Genomic DNA, 17,706 nt, shown 5'->3' with positions numbered 1-17,706 from the left:
GTGTAAAAAACTGCAACTATAGATACCGATTGGGTCAGAAACTTTCCAAGTATTACATGCATAAAGAAATACTACTTCAGAAAAGTCAGAATTTGCTACTCAAAACAAAAATTAGAAGAATTTAAAACAAATGACCTTCTAAATAATTCTGCAACAATCATTATATATTATTTACTTTTCCACTTCGTGAAACAAAATCACAAGTTGATGTGATTTTTCTTCAACCATAAGTTGAAGACAACAAAAGCTACCAACAAGGCATAAAACATAATGGAAAAATGTTTTTAAGTACAGCAAGCAACTCCAAGCAACACATGCAATTAAATACTGCGCTTGCATATTCACAACATGTTTCCAGAGCAATATTTAATACAGTCTTCTCTATTTATCATATAAAATCATGGCAAGACTTTTATACCTGTATTTTTTTTTTATTTATAATTACATTAAATTGTCCCCAGTGCTTAATTGAGGTTATAGATTTCAAGCCTATCATGAAGGATAGGAGCAACATCTTTCTTTAGGATGGGGATGTTCACTTGCTGACTCAGGATCAGATCCAACCAACAAAACTTTTCTTCCCCTTGAGAAGGCTGGGGCCCCAAAAGTAGGCCACTTAAAACTGTCAAAATTACTCTGAGTTCTGTAGGCATCAGCTGCATTCGCTGGTGGGCTTTATCAGCTCAAATACAGAGTTAAATTACTCTCTACCCTAAAGACTTGACTTGGAATAAGGTAGAATCCTAATATTCATGTTCTGCCATTCCTCTTCTGGTGTATGTGGTTGATTACCATCTTCCTGCACACTCCCAGGTTTTGTTAGAAATCTATTTTATGTTTTTTTACTTAGGGTCTGGTTGCCTGAGCAGACTACTCAGAAAATACCATAGCTAAGTGATTTTGTATCTCATTGAGGCAGAAAATTTCCATTCTTATCTAAATTATGGCCATTTAGAAAAAAAGCTCACACACGTTCCAAGTACTCTTGGAAAGCATTAGTATCTAAGTCAGTCAACCTAAATGCACACGAAGGAGCAGTATCGAAAACGATTCAGCTATCCCAGCCTTTGGTGGTTTATATGTGCAAACCAGACTTTTCAAATAATGCTATCAAGTGATTCCATGCTTTATGTTAGGTCTGCAGCTGTCTTATTTTCTCAGAACCACAAGAAACCTTTCTTTTGGCATTTTAGTTCATTATTTGGTCATGTTAATTGGAAGTTAATCAAAACAAGTGCTAATTGTGATTCATCATATAAGTCATTTAAACAAATCTATGAAAATGGTATATTGCCCAAACTATGTGTAGAAGAATTCAGAAAATTACTTACAAGGGCAGAAGAATACAGCAATACTGATGATTTGTCCTGGATCAAGGAATCCAGTCTGCAGACTAAATTTAAAAATACTGTCTTCTGTATTTTTGCCTGCATCACCACAATTCAATTTCCATGTCAACTGCTGCCTTGAGATATTCTTCAGATCAAGATTCTGTAAATATTTGCAGAAAAAGGAACACCATGATACTTTTCACATTGCCCTATCCTAAGCATTCTTTTTGCAATCAGATCAGAGAAGCAAGAAAGCACTAGAAAGCAATGAAGAACCGAGTTTATTATATCTGTAAGGTGAGAAGAGGAGTATGCCTATCAGCACAGACTAGATGCTTTCCAGTCACTCACCACATTCACAAAAAGCAGTACTTTATTTCCAGAATGGAAAAGCCTCATTTATGCGAGGTAAATGGATCAAAGTGTCATGGTGGGAGTGCTTAACCAAACAGAAGTTAGGAGGTTTTCCTGATATAAATGAAGCACAGCAAGCACTAAACACATGGCTCATGACATCTAGACTTACAGGTGGATATGTTGAAAGAGCAAGAAGTTCAGAATAGGTTTTCAAAGCCCATTCTTTCGATTCAACAAGATGAAGGCAGAAACAAACAAACAAAAAAAATCCTTTCCTTTATCTCAGATTTACTCTTTCAACTTCAAACACAACAATAGCTAGGAAAAGGCCTTGACTTTGTATTATCATTGTTTTCTGAAGATACTTGGAAAAAAGTTTCAAGTGTTTTCATCATTGTCAAAAATATTTTTTTATAATTTCCAAACAAAGCCTTTGGGAATTAGAAACAACAAGTTATGTTATGGTATATTTTGCATTCATACAGTCAAATTCTCTGTGTTGCAAAACAGAATGGCTGTGGCCAAATAACCTATTTAGTGCCTGTTTCCCATTAAACCCTAAATCATGACCAGGACTTTTTTTGGGAGGGTGCCAGTTGGCACAGATAGTACCATACAACATACTGGAACAGCAATTTAACTATATGGACCATCACGGCACATTGATCGCATTCCTGCACTGTCACTGTCTAGTTTACTAGTATAGGCTGAGGCAGAAAATCTTTGGAAGTAAGCTATTTCTTATACAATTCATGGTCAGTTTCTCATGGTGCCCATGCATTCTCATATATCAGAAAGTCAGGACAAGCCCAATTTTGAGTTTTAGAAAAATTTCTAGTGATCAAAAGACAAACAAAATAAAAAACTGAACAAAATGAGAATGGAAAAAACTTTTAAATATTTAAACCATATATTTGGAACACGACTGAATTTTGAATTCCAAACCTGTATTCTTTTCCCAGTCATTTTTGAGTAATTAAAAGCTATAGCCAAGAATAAGTGTAACAACATTTGTGATTATGTACCTGAGGATTCAGACTTCCATCAGCAATATTGAAATTTATGCCACTTGAATGTTGTGCAAATTTAAGTTCCATAGAGGAGAACTCCAATGGTGATTTAAGCACTGTTGGAAAAAAAAAAAAATTAAGATGTTTATAGACCATTATTTTGACAAATATTTCCTCAAAGTCCCCTCACAAAATCATTGTTTCTGCACATTTAGAAGAAATGTTGCTCCCCTTGTTTTAAAGCCATATTTTCTTTCTGTTGTTCCCATACCATATACATAATTACTGTAATTTAATTTTCTGTCTTATTAGGACCCCTTAGTCACATTAAAATTACTTAAGTTGTGTATCTACCAGACTTATAGCATCTGTCCTTCAAATAAAGATGCTATAACCAGAGCACCACATGATCTTCCTATTGCAGATGAATGTATTTACATTTGTGACACTAATCATCAGAAAAGACTTGAAAGATTTAAAAAAAAAAAAAAAACACCAAAACCCTAGATAAAACCTAATAAATTGAAGTTGCTTTTACCCCACATTATGCATTTAATTGGCCAAGTATCCTTCAGTGCTCCCAAGATGTTTAAACATTACACACACATCATTCCAGGAAGACACTCAGTACTTAAGTCTCATCTCAAATAAACAGTGACTATGTATTAAAAACTGAGACAGGAAAGCTAGTGGATTCAAGTATTCACAATGTGTAGGTCTGTATGAATATAAGGATCAGACAGAATACTAAAGAGAACCACACATTATTTCTAAGAAAAGCAGAGAAGAATCATCTAAAATATCAATTCCTTGGTGCAGGCAAATGGCCTGTAACTTTGGCCATTAACAAGCTCTGACAGGCCACAAGAGTGCAGTTCTACACATAAAAGCAAACAGAAGCAAATGGACTAGATTACCACAAGTTGTTTCAGATGAGATCAGGGCCAGTCAGGGGCATTTTAAAGGAGTTTTAAATATAGCTAGAGCTCCCACTTTTGACAGAGTAAGACTAGAAAAAAAAGAGTATGAATGGCATACTACTTTTCTACACTTTTCAGATGAACTGCTGTAAATACTGGGGTCTGCAGTGTAACATATAGAAATACTACTGAATGAGTAGAAACAAAAATGAGTTTTGGTAAACCAATTTTTATATAAGGCAAATGGTTATAGAAAAAAACCGTATTTTCTCAGCACGTCATAACTGCATATAGAAAGTTCAGCTTTAGACATATTTAAAAATACAAATCAAAAATTTGAATATTTTGCAAGTTTCCAAGAAATTTAAAAATCATACAGTTATCAATCAAATTTCAGTTAAGTAGTAATTCTCTGCAATTAGAATACAAGCAAAAACATCACTACAACTGTAAGTATCCACCATCTGCTTAAGTCCCTGGTTTACCTACCAACTGCTTTAACTCTACAGAATGGAAGAGCCACAGTCACCACCTTTGGCCAAGGAGTAACGATGTGCTTTAGAGATCCAACAGAAGTTGCAGATAGAGGGCTTGGCTGTGTCAATGGGAAGTCAGCCCGAGAAGTATTAACTGGAAGAGTGAAGTCATATGCTGCCACCTAAAGGACAAAAATATCATTGTGGTCACTTTCCCAAAGAAATTGTAGGTACTTCTTGAACCATCTGAGTGGTATTACTATTTCAGAAGAATTATTGAAATTAACTTAGGACCTGATCATGACATTAACAGGATGGTTGTTTATTAGCACCCAGTATCAGCCTTTTAAGAAGCAGTGACCAGCCATTTTTTTCCCCCCACTGAGGAAAAAACTGTATGTCCAAAATATCAACATTATCAGCACAGCTACAGACAAGGCTTCTGGTAAATCACTTTGTTGTGTTCCTCTCCAACCACTCCCCTGAGTGAAAAAAGATTGGAGCAGTGGCCCAACTGCATAAGCATGAGCAAAGACAGAGGAAAACAAAGATACATAAGTTAAGAAAGCCTTTCTCAAACACTGAAGAGAAAAGGTCAGCTGTTATGGTATAACCAGAGGAAACAAAATGGGCTGAGAGATCAAGGTGAAGCATGAGTTAAAGCTGAGAAGCCTCAGGAAAAAAAAAATGCTCTTAAAATCTTTGTCTTTGAAAGCCACTGAATTCCAGGAGTCCAAATTCCAGTGATTTTGATCTTAGTTTTATCTCTGCAATCACATCCCCAAATAAGTGGGGTTTAGAATTTGAAAGATAGCATGTTTTATAGAAAATCCTCTTTTTTGACAGACTGTGCACTTGAGAGTTTTCACAGAGATTTATTTCACAGTGCACTTTCAAGGAGGCATTTCTTGCCTCTTGCTCTGTCTTTCCAAGGATCAACACACTAGAGCAGTATGTTCTCCAGACAAAAAGGTATGGATAACTGTGGCCTATAAAATCTGCATGCTGCTTAAAATTTGCAGTAAAACCAGCTGTGCAAAGAAGTGAGGAATCATTTAAAAGCTTTCAAAAACTGCAGAAAACAGTGCATCATGCTTCACTTTCACATATGTGGTAGTGAGTAGAATATGTAAGTGACAGCAAAGAAAAAAAAAAAATTGTCCTAAGCCAGGACATGAGGCACGTATCCATCTGTAACAGAACAAACACAAAGCTTAGATAATGAGAAGAAAGTACGTGGCACTTGCAGTGTTTGGACTTCCAGCAGGGTTTGTAACACACAGTTACAAACTCCCGGTGAGCAAGATGTCTACTGAGCCTTGTGGAACATTTTATGTATTTGTGCTTAGCAAGAGGAAAGCACGGGATGAGGGGAAGTTTTTCTAGTGAGATCACCACAGTCCCTTAATTTATATTGACACTTCAAATCTGATAATGATTAGATTTTATATCGAATTGGCTTTTCAAAATTAACATGGTGAATGCCATATAAGATTTTTTAGTAACTCATGCTTGAGGTGTGTCATAAAGATTGAGTAAAAACCTGATTTGATTTACATACTTTTCTATTTTTAGTATCTCAAATCACCCACATAAAAAACTTCATCAAGTTACATCTTCAAAATATGCTCTTGTGGCATAAAAAACACATAATTAAAAATTAGACTGAAAAGGATCTTTTCCTCATAGTGTGAGAAGTTCCTTTCACTTCAAAGTATGTGTGAAATACATGATTTCATGTAACTAACAGCAGTAGCTCCTTACAGTTTTAGAGAAACAACTGACTGCCTTTTCTTATAGTTGAAAGTAATAAGCATTGCTTTTCAAGGCTGTGAAATCCATCAAAAAAAATCTTTTAAAACTTTTTCCAAAAACATAAGAGAAGTTTGATAGCATAGCTGAATATGATAATGAGCTGAATACATCGTTATTTGGTAACCCTGATAGCTGTAAAAATTCATATGCAAGAGAGAACTGTAAAGCGAACCAATACCAGGGTGGGGGGGAAGTACATGACTCTCTAGGTCAAGCATCTCATACAACAGTCACAACACAGACACAATCCAAAGATTCCATCACTCTCCTTCAGCTGTATGAGAAGTTTGCTATATTTGGTAAAGTGTACCCAGCATACATCTTCAGAAGTCTAATATGCAAAATGCTGCATAAATAGCCAACTTAGCTCCCAAGCATTATGGGTCACTGTAAGGAGAACAGAGAGAAGATGACTGCATATCTCAGGTTCTGAGATTCCTCCCAGCCTTGGCAGCTCCCTATAGCCAGTAGGTACTTCCCTACATGGGCAATTCTAACACTTGAAACACCATTGACAAGAGTTGCAGTAAAAAAAGTGAGCGAGAAAATTCTTCCAACCCTAGCATATATGACATATAACAATACGACTAAGTTGTTAAAGTTTGGTAAGATTAAAATGCTTAGTCTATAATAGATATCATTACATCATTGGCTATGAAAAGAGTACAGTCTAGCACTGCAATTGTTCTCCATCAATGTTGTTATGTTTAGTTAGGTTGTACAAAAAAAGATGGAATCCCTTTATCCCTCTCCCAAAGCAGCTATTCAAAATTTGGTTTTCATCCCCACTATCAGGAAAATTTGGTTTAGTCTTACTATGAAACAAGGGTTTTATTTGCTAAGAACTGGCAAACAAAACCAAATATGTGCAAGACACTCACTTAACTCACCACATGCAGGACATGATGTTCACCGAAAACCTCCATTTACTTTGAAGTACAATGGTGCAAATTCAGAGCCAATATAACTCATAGAAATGTATTTATATAATTGAGAACAAGTTATAGACCTTTTGTTTCATTCATATGTATCTTTGCCTCATTAACTGCACATCAACTAACATGTACTACAAAAGAAAAATTCTTTAAAAATTCTATACACCTAGAAATCATATTATAATTCACACATGTACATACACACACATTACTGAAAACTGAATTAAAACTTAATTTCATTGTTTTAGGACTTCACTTTTTAAGTAGAATCATCATTTTTCCTTTCATATGTATTTTAAGAAAAAAAAAATGTAATTAATTTTTAATATCTAAACCTCCATAATGGAAAATTCTCTCTTGCAAGATTATATACTTGACAAAATTAATGACAATGTTAAAAAAAGGCCTTATACTATTCCTGGACTTGCAGTAGCTTTTAAAATAACCTATGAATACTTTACAGTTATTTATCTCTTGAGATATTTTTCTGAAGCTGCATTGAACTTCATAAACCAGAGAATACAGGGAGGGGCAGGAAGCAAGCAGCCTAAAGACAGTTCTTGCACAAACACTCAAGGTTGTTTATATCATTATAAGAAATATTTTTCTAGTCCTGATTTAAACTAATTATGCATGTTAATTGGAAAGGAGGCATCATGTACAAAGTGGTAGTCTTCGCAATTAAAATACTTCAAAAGCAGCTTTAAAAAGACTAGTCACGTGAGACAAAGGAGCTTTTTGTTATGCAGTCGCATAGAACACCTCCAAAGGATGCCAGAAAAGGATGGTGGTGTAGGCCACCACCAGAAGATAACAATTCTTTAAATAAAACTGATATTCCTGCAAATTTTTGTTTAGAGGGCATTTTAAAACACCTTCCAATTTTCTGCTAGAATTGCTAAACAAATAAAAGTTGTTGATTTTAAGGAATCTGTCTGATCAAGAAAGTTCTGCTACCAAAACTTATTTGAATCTATGAAATAGGTTTGATACAAAGTACATGGTAGCTCTAAGCCCAACACTGGAGAGTGAAGAAAGCTGAACAGCTTCCTGCCTCAGGCCTAAACACTTGGCACACTGAAAGAAACAAAAGGGGGAACAACTACCCCAGCATCCATGACAATTAAAAAGGCATTTTATATAAAATTAATGCATAAAAAATAAACAAACTCAAGCATAGTTGCCAGGTTGAGGGTGGGAATCTGAGAGTAGAAAAAAAAATTAAGTTATTTTCAAAAAACATTTTCAAAGCACTTCATTTCTATCTTTACTAAGTACCCCAATGCAATAATACATTTTATGCTTTAAAAAGTATATATTGCCAATTATTATTGTAATAGAGCACATATTCTCAAGGTTGAGTAAAAATTTTACTGTCAAATCCAGGAATCATATAGTTTATTTAGCACAAAGAATATGTGACATCTCCCTAAAATTACAGTACTTGCCTTCACAGTACAGCTTCACAGAGAATTGCAAGTAAATCAGTAAGCTAATTTATGATTTAAAATTAAGTTAAAACATCTGTAAAGTATAATAGTCTTGTATTTATGTAATAACATGCAGACTGTTCAAATATCTTGAAGCATTAAAAGTCATTGAATTTTTGTGTAAAGGCTGATTTTAAAGTTTCTTTATTTATAACACTAACAACATACACATTCAGTACTGATATAAGGAGAGAAAATGTACATTAAAAAAAAAAAAGCCACAAAACAGTTTGATTCAAATTTAAACCTAACTGCAAAACCAAGGGTTTATGTCCTGCAACTGTATGCAATTTACACTCAACCTCCCTTCAGATTTAACATGAGTTTTTCCTTAAAACATATTTAAATCTTTCATGCAGCCTAAATTCCCCAGCTTTATATCACAGATAAGCAGCTTTCCACAATGAATAATGTAACTAGTGTTCAAAGTCATCATTCAAAACACTGAAATAAAACTAAATCTTTCCCTTGTATATGGTCAGAGATGATGTACCAGCAGTACCCTGTAATTCCACAGCTGCAGATTTTCCATAGAATTTATTGCTTATACCATGAATTCTGTTCTTTCATTTAAAAAAAAAAAATTACGTCATTAAAAATGCCAAAAAAAAAACCCCAAACCCACCTGTCACTTCTCTACAAAAAGCTTAAGCAATAAGCTCTGACAGGTGTGACTTGCTCTATTTATCTCAATCCAAGGCCCTCACAGGCTTCATTATTACACAGCTGTGTATTTTGTCTTTTTTCCAAGATGCTGGAATTTGTTATTTTCCAGCAGGGTTTAAAGAAAAAAAAAAAAAAAAGTCATTTCGAAGCAGTACACTCCTGCACCTTGCTTTGCCTGCTTTCCTTACCAGACTGTGCATGACACTGCTGCTAGGTGGATCATCCTGCCTGGAGAAACACAGAAACAGCTGAGGAACAACGATGAGCAAATATTTAAAGTCACCACATGCTGTTTGTTTTCCTGGCACAAAACCAAAGGAATGAGGGTCTCCTTGCTGTTACATGGACAGGTAGCTTGCAGAAAGAACGCCATGGTCAGAAAAGCCATGGTTCTTGGAAAGTACAATTTAAAACTCAGTTCAAAAACAATCACTGCCAGCAATCAATCAATAAAAAATATTATTAGTAATAATTCTTAGCTGTCTCTGGAGACGGATGAGGGAGCTACAACAGACATTTGGCCAGATAGTCATGGGGGGTTTTGTGTGCTTTTGTTTGGTTGGGGTTTTTTTGGTTTATTACCGAAAATTTTTTCTGTTCAGCTCTGAAATGAGAACCCTGCCTAGCCCAGACATTCAGCTGGCTAAAGCTCCTTATACTGCAGTGAAAAAAAACCCTAAAACATAATTGAAGTGTCTCTCAAATAAAACTATATCAAAACAGAAAAGAAAGCAGCATACAGCTTATATACAAATAAGACATTAAGAAGTATTTGCTAGCTTACCCATTTATATATATTTCTGTATACTGCTTTGACTTACAGCTCTGACTTTCACAGCCAACAAACACTGAGGTTAAACTCTCTCCAGTGAGGCTGAGAGCCCTGTCACCTCCAGCACCTTCTGAGACACTGGAATAACAGGAAGGCACAGCCAGGCCATGTCTGAGCCACATTCTAGCCTTATCTATAATGCATCAACTTCATTTTACCACTTAGAACATCGGGAGAATTATCTCAAAATTTTGTAGATATTATTTTATAAGCATGCCAATATACTTCATCTCTAAGAGCACCTTTTGATGTCCCATGTGTTTGTACATACTAAGTTTTAGTGAGAATTGTAGGAGCTATTCAGAGTTCCTACGTATTTTGTTTGTTGATTTGAAGCTTTTTGAGGCAGAAGGAGAGCTATTGCAAAGTTGACTTTTAGCAGGAGAATTCAAGATTGCATTCAAGACTAAATTACTTGAAACCTTATGTTAATAATTTAAGTAGTTTTAATAAAATTTTAAAGTGTATTAAAATAATTTCATGCTTTTGTGGGTTTTTTAATCAATGCTTCTAAATCATTTTGTTTTAATTTTTCCTTGGTTCTTGTATCTACTTTCTTAGCAATAACATCAATATAGTGGGATTTTGTTGGTTTATAGGGTAGCGTTGTCAGTAATGACTACAACAGCAGCAGGAAGTTTTAGCAGAACCAGAAGGCAGACAGAAAAGCATGTGGCTCAACAGGATACAGAAGGTTTGTAGCAGCTGGGAGGTAAGCTGGGTAAGAGCAGTTGTCCAGAAAATGGTGATGAGATCAGAGAAACAGCTGCAGAGGCAGGAAATAGTGCTTGCAACCATGAAACCTGAATAGGGGAAGCTTAATATACAGAGAAGATCAGAGGTTTTTCAAGACTGGAAAGTCAGGAAAGAGAAGGAAGAATTCTGGTGAGAAAAGGGGGAAATCTAGATGATGTAGAATGATAAAGAACTTAGATCCAATGTGGAATATTTTAAGAATCAGTAACTACTGAGAGTTTCTGATCACAATGAGAAATGCTGGTACCTGGACCCCTTTCTTAACAGAACTATGCTTTTTATTAGTATTCTACTTTGCAGGAGTTTAATTAAAGAAAAACTACAGCATCCTGGGGGGTACATATACTTCCAGATGCTTCCTTTAGTCATGCCATACTGGGCAACACATTTAGTTTTCCAAGTTAACTTCATTTAACACTAGTCAGTGTTATTGCTGCCAGCTATCAGTACTGCACTAACTTTCAGTGATGTTAACTTGTGACCACCAGTGGGTTGTAAGTTGTAAGCGTGTTGGAGCATGCCTTGCCTAACAATAAGCAAGCTGCCCCCTGACAGGCAGGCAGTAATACACTTGGAGCAGATGGGAAGCACTGGTTGTACAGTGAGCTTACCCAGCAGTGAGGGCAAAGGGAGACAGAAAGACTGTGAGCCTGTGGAGGGAAGAGGAAACTGAAATAGACATTTCATTAAAGCAGCACTTACTAGTTGGTTATGAAGCATAAGGTGCCCCAGGAAAATTTCCTTTTTGAAGTTCTTTATTCCCTTACTTCTGAATCTGTTTGCCAAAAATTTTTCTCAAGACTGGAAAAACACTTAGACCCAGAGTTTGACAAATTAAAAAAGATGACATCAGAAAACCAGAAAAAACTATAGAGAAATCTGTAATCAATAGATGGGACACATTCTACAGATTTTTTTTTTTTTTTTTTTTAGATGAGCAGTCACAAAACAGATCAAGGCAAATATAAGATTTTTTTTTTTTTTTCCAAATTTATATCATAATTAAAGCAGACTGCCAACTGGTATAACCTTCTCTTCAGTTAGGTTACAATACCACCAGTATCAAACAACAGTTGGAGGTGCTCATCAATAATAAACAGTAATACTGAGCAGTAGTTCAGATGACAAGTGAAATTAAACATAAAGAACCATCTGCTGTTTCAGCGGTCTTCAGAAATATTAATTTAGTTAATCACTTGAACTTACAGCAGTGTCAGTATCAACATTTCTACTCTTAATCCATCCTGCAACTTAACAAGGAAAGAAAATAGTAATAGAGCTCAATTGTAACAATGGGAAATAGGAGTACTGGGAGGCAAATAAAATCCCTGTTTTGATAGTTGGGGATGGGGGGCATTTAGGATTTTAGAGAGTTGATATTTCACTGGTCTGTAAGGGACACGACTGACCTTCTGCTACACACTTTTCTACTACAGTGGAGAATAAAGGAACACTTTGTACAGCAGCACTAGCACCAGAGAAATCCAATGCCATAAGCAAGAACAGACCTGTCAGATTTCAGGTTATGGCTCCCATCAATAGGTATGTGTTTTAATCTTATAGACAATTGTGTGCTTTTAGCTACTGAGATTAAAGGAAAAAAAAAAAAAATGAAAACTGCATCTACAGTGTAGATTAGAAATACCTCTGTTAAATACTTGACAAGACTTAAGTAAAAGTGTTTTATGAAAATAAATTGAAAGTGAGGCCTTGGAAGTTAAACTATTGTTACGTGTTAAATCTTATACATAGTATGCACCCTTGTATCATCCATAGAATAATATTGCTAGACCCTATTTATCATTTTTAAATCAGTACATTTGTGGTATTCTATTTTTATGGAACTCCTAACTGAATTTTCTGTATAGATTCGGGGGGGCGGGGGAAATCACTAGCTTAACTAAGCTACAGTTTTAGTTGTACCATCATTACCTTGTTCCCATCTAAACCACAAACAAAGCAAACTCCTCAAAAGTAAGTACCTTCTATTCCAAAGTAATCAGATGATACAAAATGAAAAACAGGAAAGAATGGAAACTTGGGAGACTTGGAAAGTTCTTAAAGAAAGGCATTACAATTTTAGCAACCATTTACTTTCTCTGTTTAGTGTTATATCTATGGCTTACTAGAAGCTAACTGGCAGTTATCAAGCAGCATTTTGTTTCTCATTTCTATTGACAATCTCTCAATTAGAACAAAAAATTTAAAATGTGGTAAAATACTTATGATTTTAAGCTGAAAAATGTTCTTTAAGAGAATGCTGTTACAACAGGTTACTTTTGTAAATGAAATATGCATCTCAGAGGACTTTACCAGGACTTTACTGGTAAAATGAAAATCAAAACTAATTAGGTTTCAAAGTTTAGCTGTAAGAACAGTAATAATATATACCTACTCATTAAAAGTTCAATCAATCTTTTCCCCATTTTTGTTTTACAAGGCTCTATACTATTTTATGTACTTTTTATTTATAAGGGAAGCTAGTCTTTCCACATTCCAATTTCATCATTTTAAGCCAAAAATCTGTATTTCTTTGTATTAATTATTGTTTAACTGGTTTGAATTTCACACTTAGCAAGAGACAGCCACTGAGAAGTATGGTTATAATTACTCAGAGCCTTAACACTGGCCTTAGTAGGGCCGAAATTTCATCTTTGGAGCAACAACATGCTGTTAGAATATTTTTTTACAATGCATAAATGTGACTCTCGGACAGATAACTTGTCCGTTTGGGACAGAGTGAAGCATTTCTAGTGATGCTTGTTCAACCCTTTCTTAAGAGTCTTCAATAATGGAGATATCTTCTAAGGTAGTTTATTCCAATATTTGATTCTTTTTGCTACGAGTCTTTAAAGTTAATCCAATCCACCTGGCATAATTTAAACCCACTACTCATTATCTATCTACTGCAGTGAACAAGCATATATAAATTACATTCCACAGAATATTGGAAGTGAGTTCCATTTTTTACACAGTTTGTGCTTTCTGGACTTCTGATCATTTCCATTGCTTTCTTTTGGACTTTCTTTCCAAGGGAAATTTTCCCAATTCTTTCTTTAAGCGTGGCATCCCAAATGAGCAAAGTGTTCCAGCTGAAGTGTTATCAGCACTAATTAGAAAAACTATTTTACTTGCTTTAGAAACATTATTCCCATTTATACAAGCCAGTATGGCGTCTGCCTCTACTCTTAATTCTTGTTCAGCTTGTAATCTACAATACCATACACATAGATTATTCCAACAGCGTTATCTAGTCTTGCATTTCTGTTATTGACCCCTCCTACCTAAATGAAAATGTCAGCATTTTTCCTTACTGAGTTCCTCTCCAACTGACAATAGGTGACATTCTGTATGTGCCATTTGGCAAACAACTGCATACTTTCCTAGCACTGTATCTAGTCTAAATCGGACTACCTTGCTCATAAGAATGTTGCATCAGACAGTGTCAAGATACTTAAAGATATGACATCTACTGCTTCTCCCCTAACCTCACAGCCTGCTATGCTATAGAAGGAAGTTAATTTGGTTTGAAATAGCTCGTTTTTTACAAATCTATTGACACATTCCGTCAGGAAAAATTATCTCAGAGTAGTGAATATGCTATAAATTCATACCATCAGTTATTTCACAATAGCTTCCATGTGTACACAGGATCTAAGCTGATAGTAATAAGAGGAAGAAAATCACAGTGTTACCAGACACAGCCTATAATATGCAAATATTATTTGAATGATGATTTGAACAAAGGAATTCCCTTTTATTCAAAAACTAAAGCGCTGGGAAGGAGAAGGGGGGAGAAGTGAAAAAAGAATATTGCTGACCCTTCCAAGATGCATTGTCTCTGATATTAATTTTTTTTTTTTTAAGATAAAAATGCAGATAATGCAACAGGTTTATATGCTGTATAAATGGTCCCCAGCTGCTTGTTCTGAAGCCAGTTCATAATATCAAAGACTAAGTTTTCTTTCAGTTCATTGTTCTCCAAATATATGGAAACCCCAAACCCTCCATTTCTAAATCATTGTTCAATAGGTTTAGATTTAAAATTTGCTGTGGCATTCCCTATTGACACCTACTGCCAATAAAATGTTATTTTCCTGATGTAAAACTAACCCATAAAGTCTCATATCTTCAATTTATTTCCTTCAAATGGCTCAATCAGAAAGCAACTTTGCCAATCTTTATGACATATAAAACTCCTCTACTTTTGCAGTCCCTCGGGCATCTGAGAGTTAAAGTACAAATAGCTGCAAAAAGAAAATGGCTACCAGTTTTTTGAATGATTTAGTGAATGTGTGGTAAGACATTTGAATTTAAGTTTATACCTTTTCCATTTTTAAGTCATTGAGAACATGTGTTTTCATTGTGTATGCAAACATTTAAGGAAAGCAGCAAAAGTTATATAAAGGTTATTTCAGAACTCGTTTTCTTAAAAATTGGATTACTATTATAAAACTATTGCACACACTAAAATGTGCATCTAAAGCGTCTATATTCTTTCACCACAGAAATATCACAGAGTATGATTTTAATTTAGCATAATCACCATTGCCCCATAAACCTACCTCTTTTGGCATGAAGGACAAGCAGCATTGTAAAGCTGACTTTCCCTTTAAGTTAACTGAATACAAATAAGGCTTTGAAGAACAGCAGTCAACCACTGTCAAACAAAATTCAGAATCAAATTACAGATGTTATCACACTAAATATCAACTTTGTAATAGTTGCACTACCTCAAAGTTATTTCCTGCATAAGGTATCCACATATCTGTATGGTAAACATTTTCTCACAAAGTTACGAATTAATACAGTATTTCTCATAAGGATGCTGGAGGTAATTTTGAGAAGTGTTAATCACCAACAACTTTAATGAAAGTTATTGATTTGGTAGAACACAATATTTCAGAAAAAAAAAACCCCAACACTCTCATTTACCTTTGAATAAAAGCGTTAGGCAAAAATAGTTAACTAAATAATGAAACCTAATATCACAGGGAGAAGAATAGCTGGGTGAAACTGTTTTTCTAAATTACTTTTAGGCCTAATCTACACTACAGAAGTTTACCAGTAAGGCTTGCTTCATTTTTTATGTCCAATTTTAAGGTACTGGCAGAAGCATGGGTTTCCAATAAACCAAAAATAAATTCCTCAGAGATCAGTATTCGTCCTGGAACACCAGGATCAATATTCATCCAGTATTCACCATTTAAACAGTACTGGACCTGATGATGTCATATTACTTGTTTCAAGCATAAACTCTGATCTAGAAATCATGTGCAATGAGTCAATTCCCATGCTGGCTAGTTGCCTGTTGTAGACAGTCCTACAGTTCTCTGCTGAGTTAAGATGACTGACTAGGAGACCTCACGTTCCTTTTGAAGTCCACCACATGGTGGTGTTCTTGTCAGATCATTTTTTGTCATCATCCACATACAGTTCTACCTAAAGATACAACTAAATATTACAATACTGTCTTGCAAAAGAAAGAGTCCTGATTTCCTGAGCTCGCAGGGACAAGAGCCCATATAAGCATAGCTGCAAAATTCATGAATAAAGATGTTGGAACAGCAAAGGAAATGCCAGGACTGAAGCAGAAAAGGGATAAGCAACAATGAGTGAAGGATAAGAATTTGCACTAGTTCTATCAAGAAACAAACAGCATTCTAATTCCACATATTGCCCCAATGTCATTCTGAGTAGGGCATCGTGCAGAACAGAGGGCCTGTAATTAACCCGCAGACACCCTGTACCATTAGGAAAAAGAGAAGTCTGGACACTTATACTGATGATTAATTAACTGAAGGGTAAACATTGTCAAAACAATGGGTAAATGTCCAGGAATAGGAAATTAGTATAGTTTTTTGGCTTTGTTTTGTGGGGTTTTTTGTTTTTGTTTTTTTTTATTTTAACTGCTGTGAGGGAATTCAAACTGGTTGTGTTTTGGGTTTTTTTTAATATACCTTAGCAACTATAGGGAAAAATGGGGGGGGGGGGGGGGGGGGGGAGGGTTGTGGAACTACAGGCAACCTGACATTTTCCAAATGCTTATTTTTGGCATATGTCATTTTACAGGCAAACCAGAATGTCTCCCCTTAATTTATATTAAGCAGCACTTTTAAAATAATTGCTTTAGGTTTTCTTAAATAAAAAAATTTGTATACCAGAAATAGTCTGACAGATTTTCTCTTAGTATTATCCATTCTTTATGTAATGAAAATTCTGATATAGCAAAAGCAAATACCTGAATGGTCATTAGCATTCAATTTAAAATCCTTATACTTAGAAAAATCAAACTCGACTCTGGTACATGCTTGTCCTTTGTTCTGCAGCAAAAAGGGAATTGATTTTGTAGAACCGACATAAACACCACCAAAGTCAAATAGTTCCTGTAAGTTTAAAGAAAAAAAAAGTTGTGTCAAAGCACTGTGAAGTCAAGTTTATAATTGAACAGAATGTGAAAAATATAATTGTTCAAAGATTGACAATTTACAACACAATAACAGTCTTGGTTAATCAATTGTCTTGCATAACCCTTATCTTTAAAATCCTTCCAGGATATAGAATGCAACAGCTTAGAATTCAATACAGAAGGCCAGTTACACCATCAGGAAAGTTTTCATCATTCAATAAACAGATCAGTGGATTCCTTTTCCCTTATTGCATTTTTTTTTTCCTATAACTACCTTAAAGAAATCCTCTCCCTTTTAACATACTATTTCCCAGATTGTCAAGTTCAAAAGCTAAAGCTGTCAACTATCATTTAGTGCAACTGTTATATGTACATTTAGTTTTTAATTTCTCTTCGATAATTTTCTCAGGAAGTTGGTATAGGAAAAAATGAAAAATATGAAGTAGGGATGGGCACTTCGACATCTAGATAAAGCAAAACACTACCAATCTTACCCATTGCTACAATTTCTTCATACTTACCACATCAATGTTTATTTCAGGGATCTCTACAAATCCACCAATCCTAAGCACTAGTACTCCTGAATTTCGCACTGCTACCTAAGAGAACAGACAACAGTGTGATTGTTGACAAGGTCATTTTAACATAACTATCTCACCAAATCTGTTATAATTACATGAAAAAAAGGTTTTAAAAAAAAACAAAAAAC

The 17,706-nt window shown here is 35.0% G+C and overlaps 1 protein-coding gene across 1 annotated transcript in view; it reads right to left on the bottom strand.

The window, feature by feature from the left end:
* Nucleotides 1-17,706, bottom strand: part of CFAP47 (cilia and flagella associated protein 47) — a 353,360-nt gene that overhangs the window by 306,347 nt on the left and 29,307 nt on the right. Inside the window, exons 19-24 of the mRNA XM_075714741.1 lie at nucleotides 17,519-17,596; nucleotides 16,830-16,974; nucleotides 15,154-15,248; nucleotides 4,108-4,276; nucleotides 2,710-2,814; nucleotides 1,332-1,493 (exon numbers count right to left, since the gene is read on the bottom strand). Of these exons, the coding sequence (XP_075570856.1) occupies nucleotides 1,332-1,493; nucleotides 2,710-2,814; nucleotides 4,108-4,276; nucleotides 15,154-15,248; nucleotides 16,830-16,974; nucleotides 17,519-17,596 (754 nt within the window). The remainder of the gene's footprint in view (nucleotides 1-1,331; nucleotides 1,494-2,709; nucleotides 2,815-4,107; nucleotides 4,277-15,153; nucleotides 15,249-16,829; nucleotides 16,975-17,518; nucleotides 17,597-17,706) is intronic.

The sequence above is a fragment of the Pelecanus crispus genome, chromosome 1 (assembly GCF_030463565.1).
Source record: "Pelecanus crispus isolate bPelCri1 chromosome 1, bPelCri1.pri, whole genome shotgun sequence".
Lineage (NCBI taxonomy): Eukaryota > Metazoa > Chordata > Aves > Pelecaniformes > Pelecanidae > Pelecanus > Pelecanus crispus.
The sequence above is the reverse complement of the archived record's forward strand: the minus strand, read 5'-3'. Positions and strand labels throughout refer to the sequence as shown.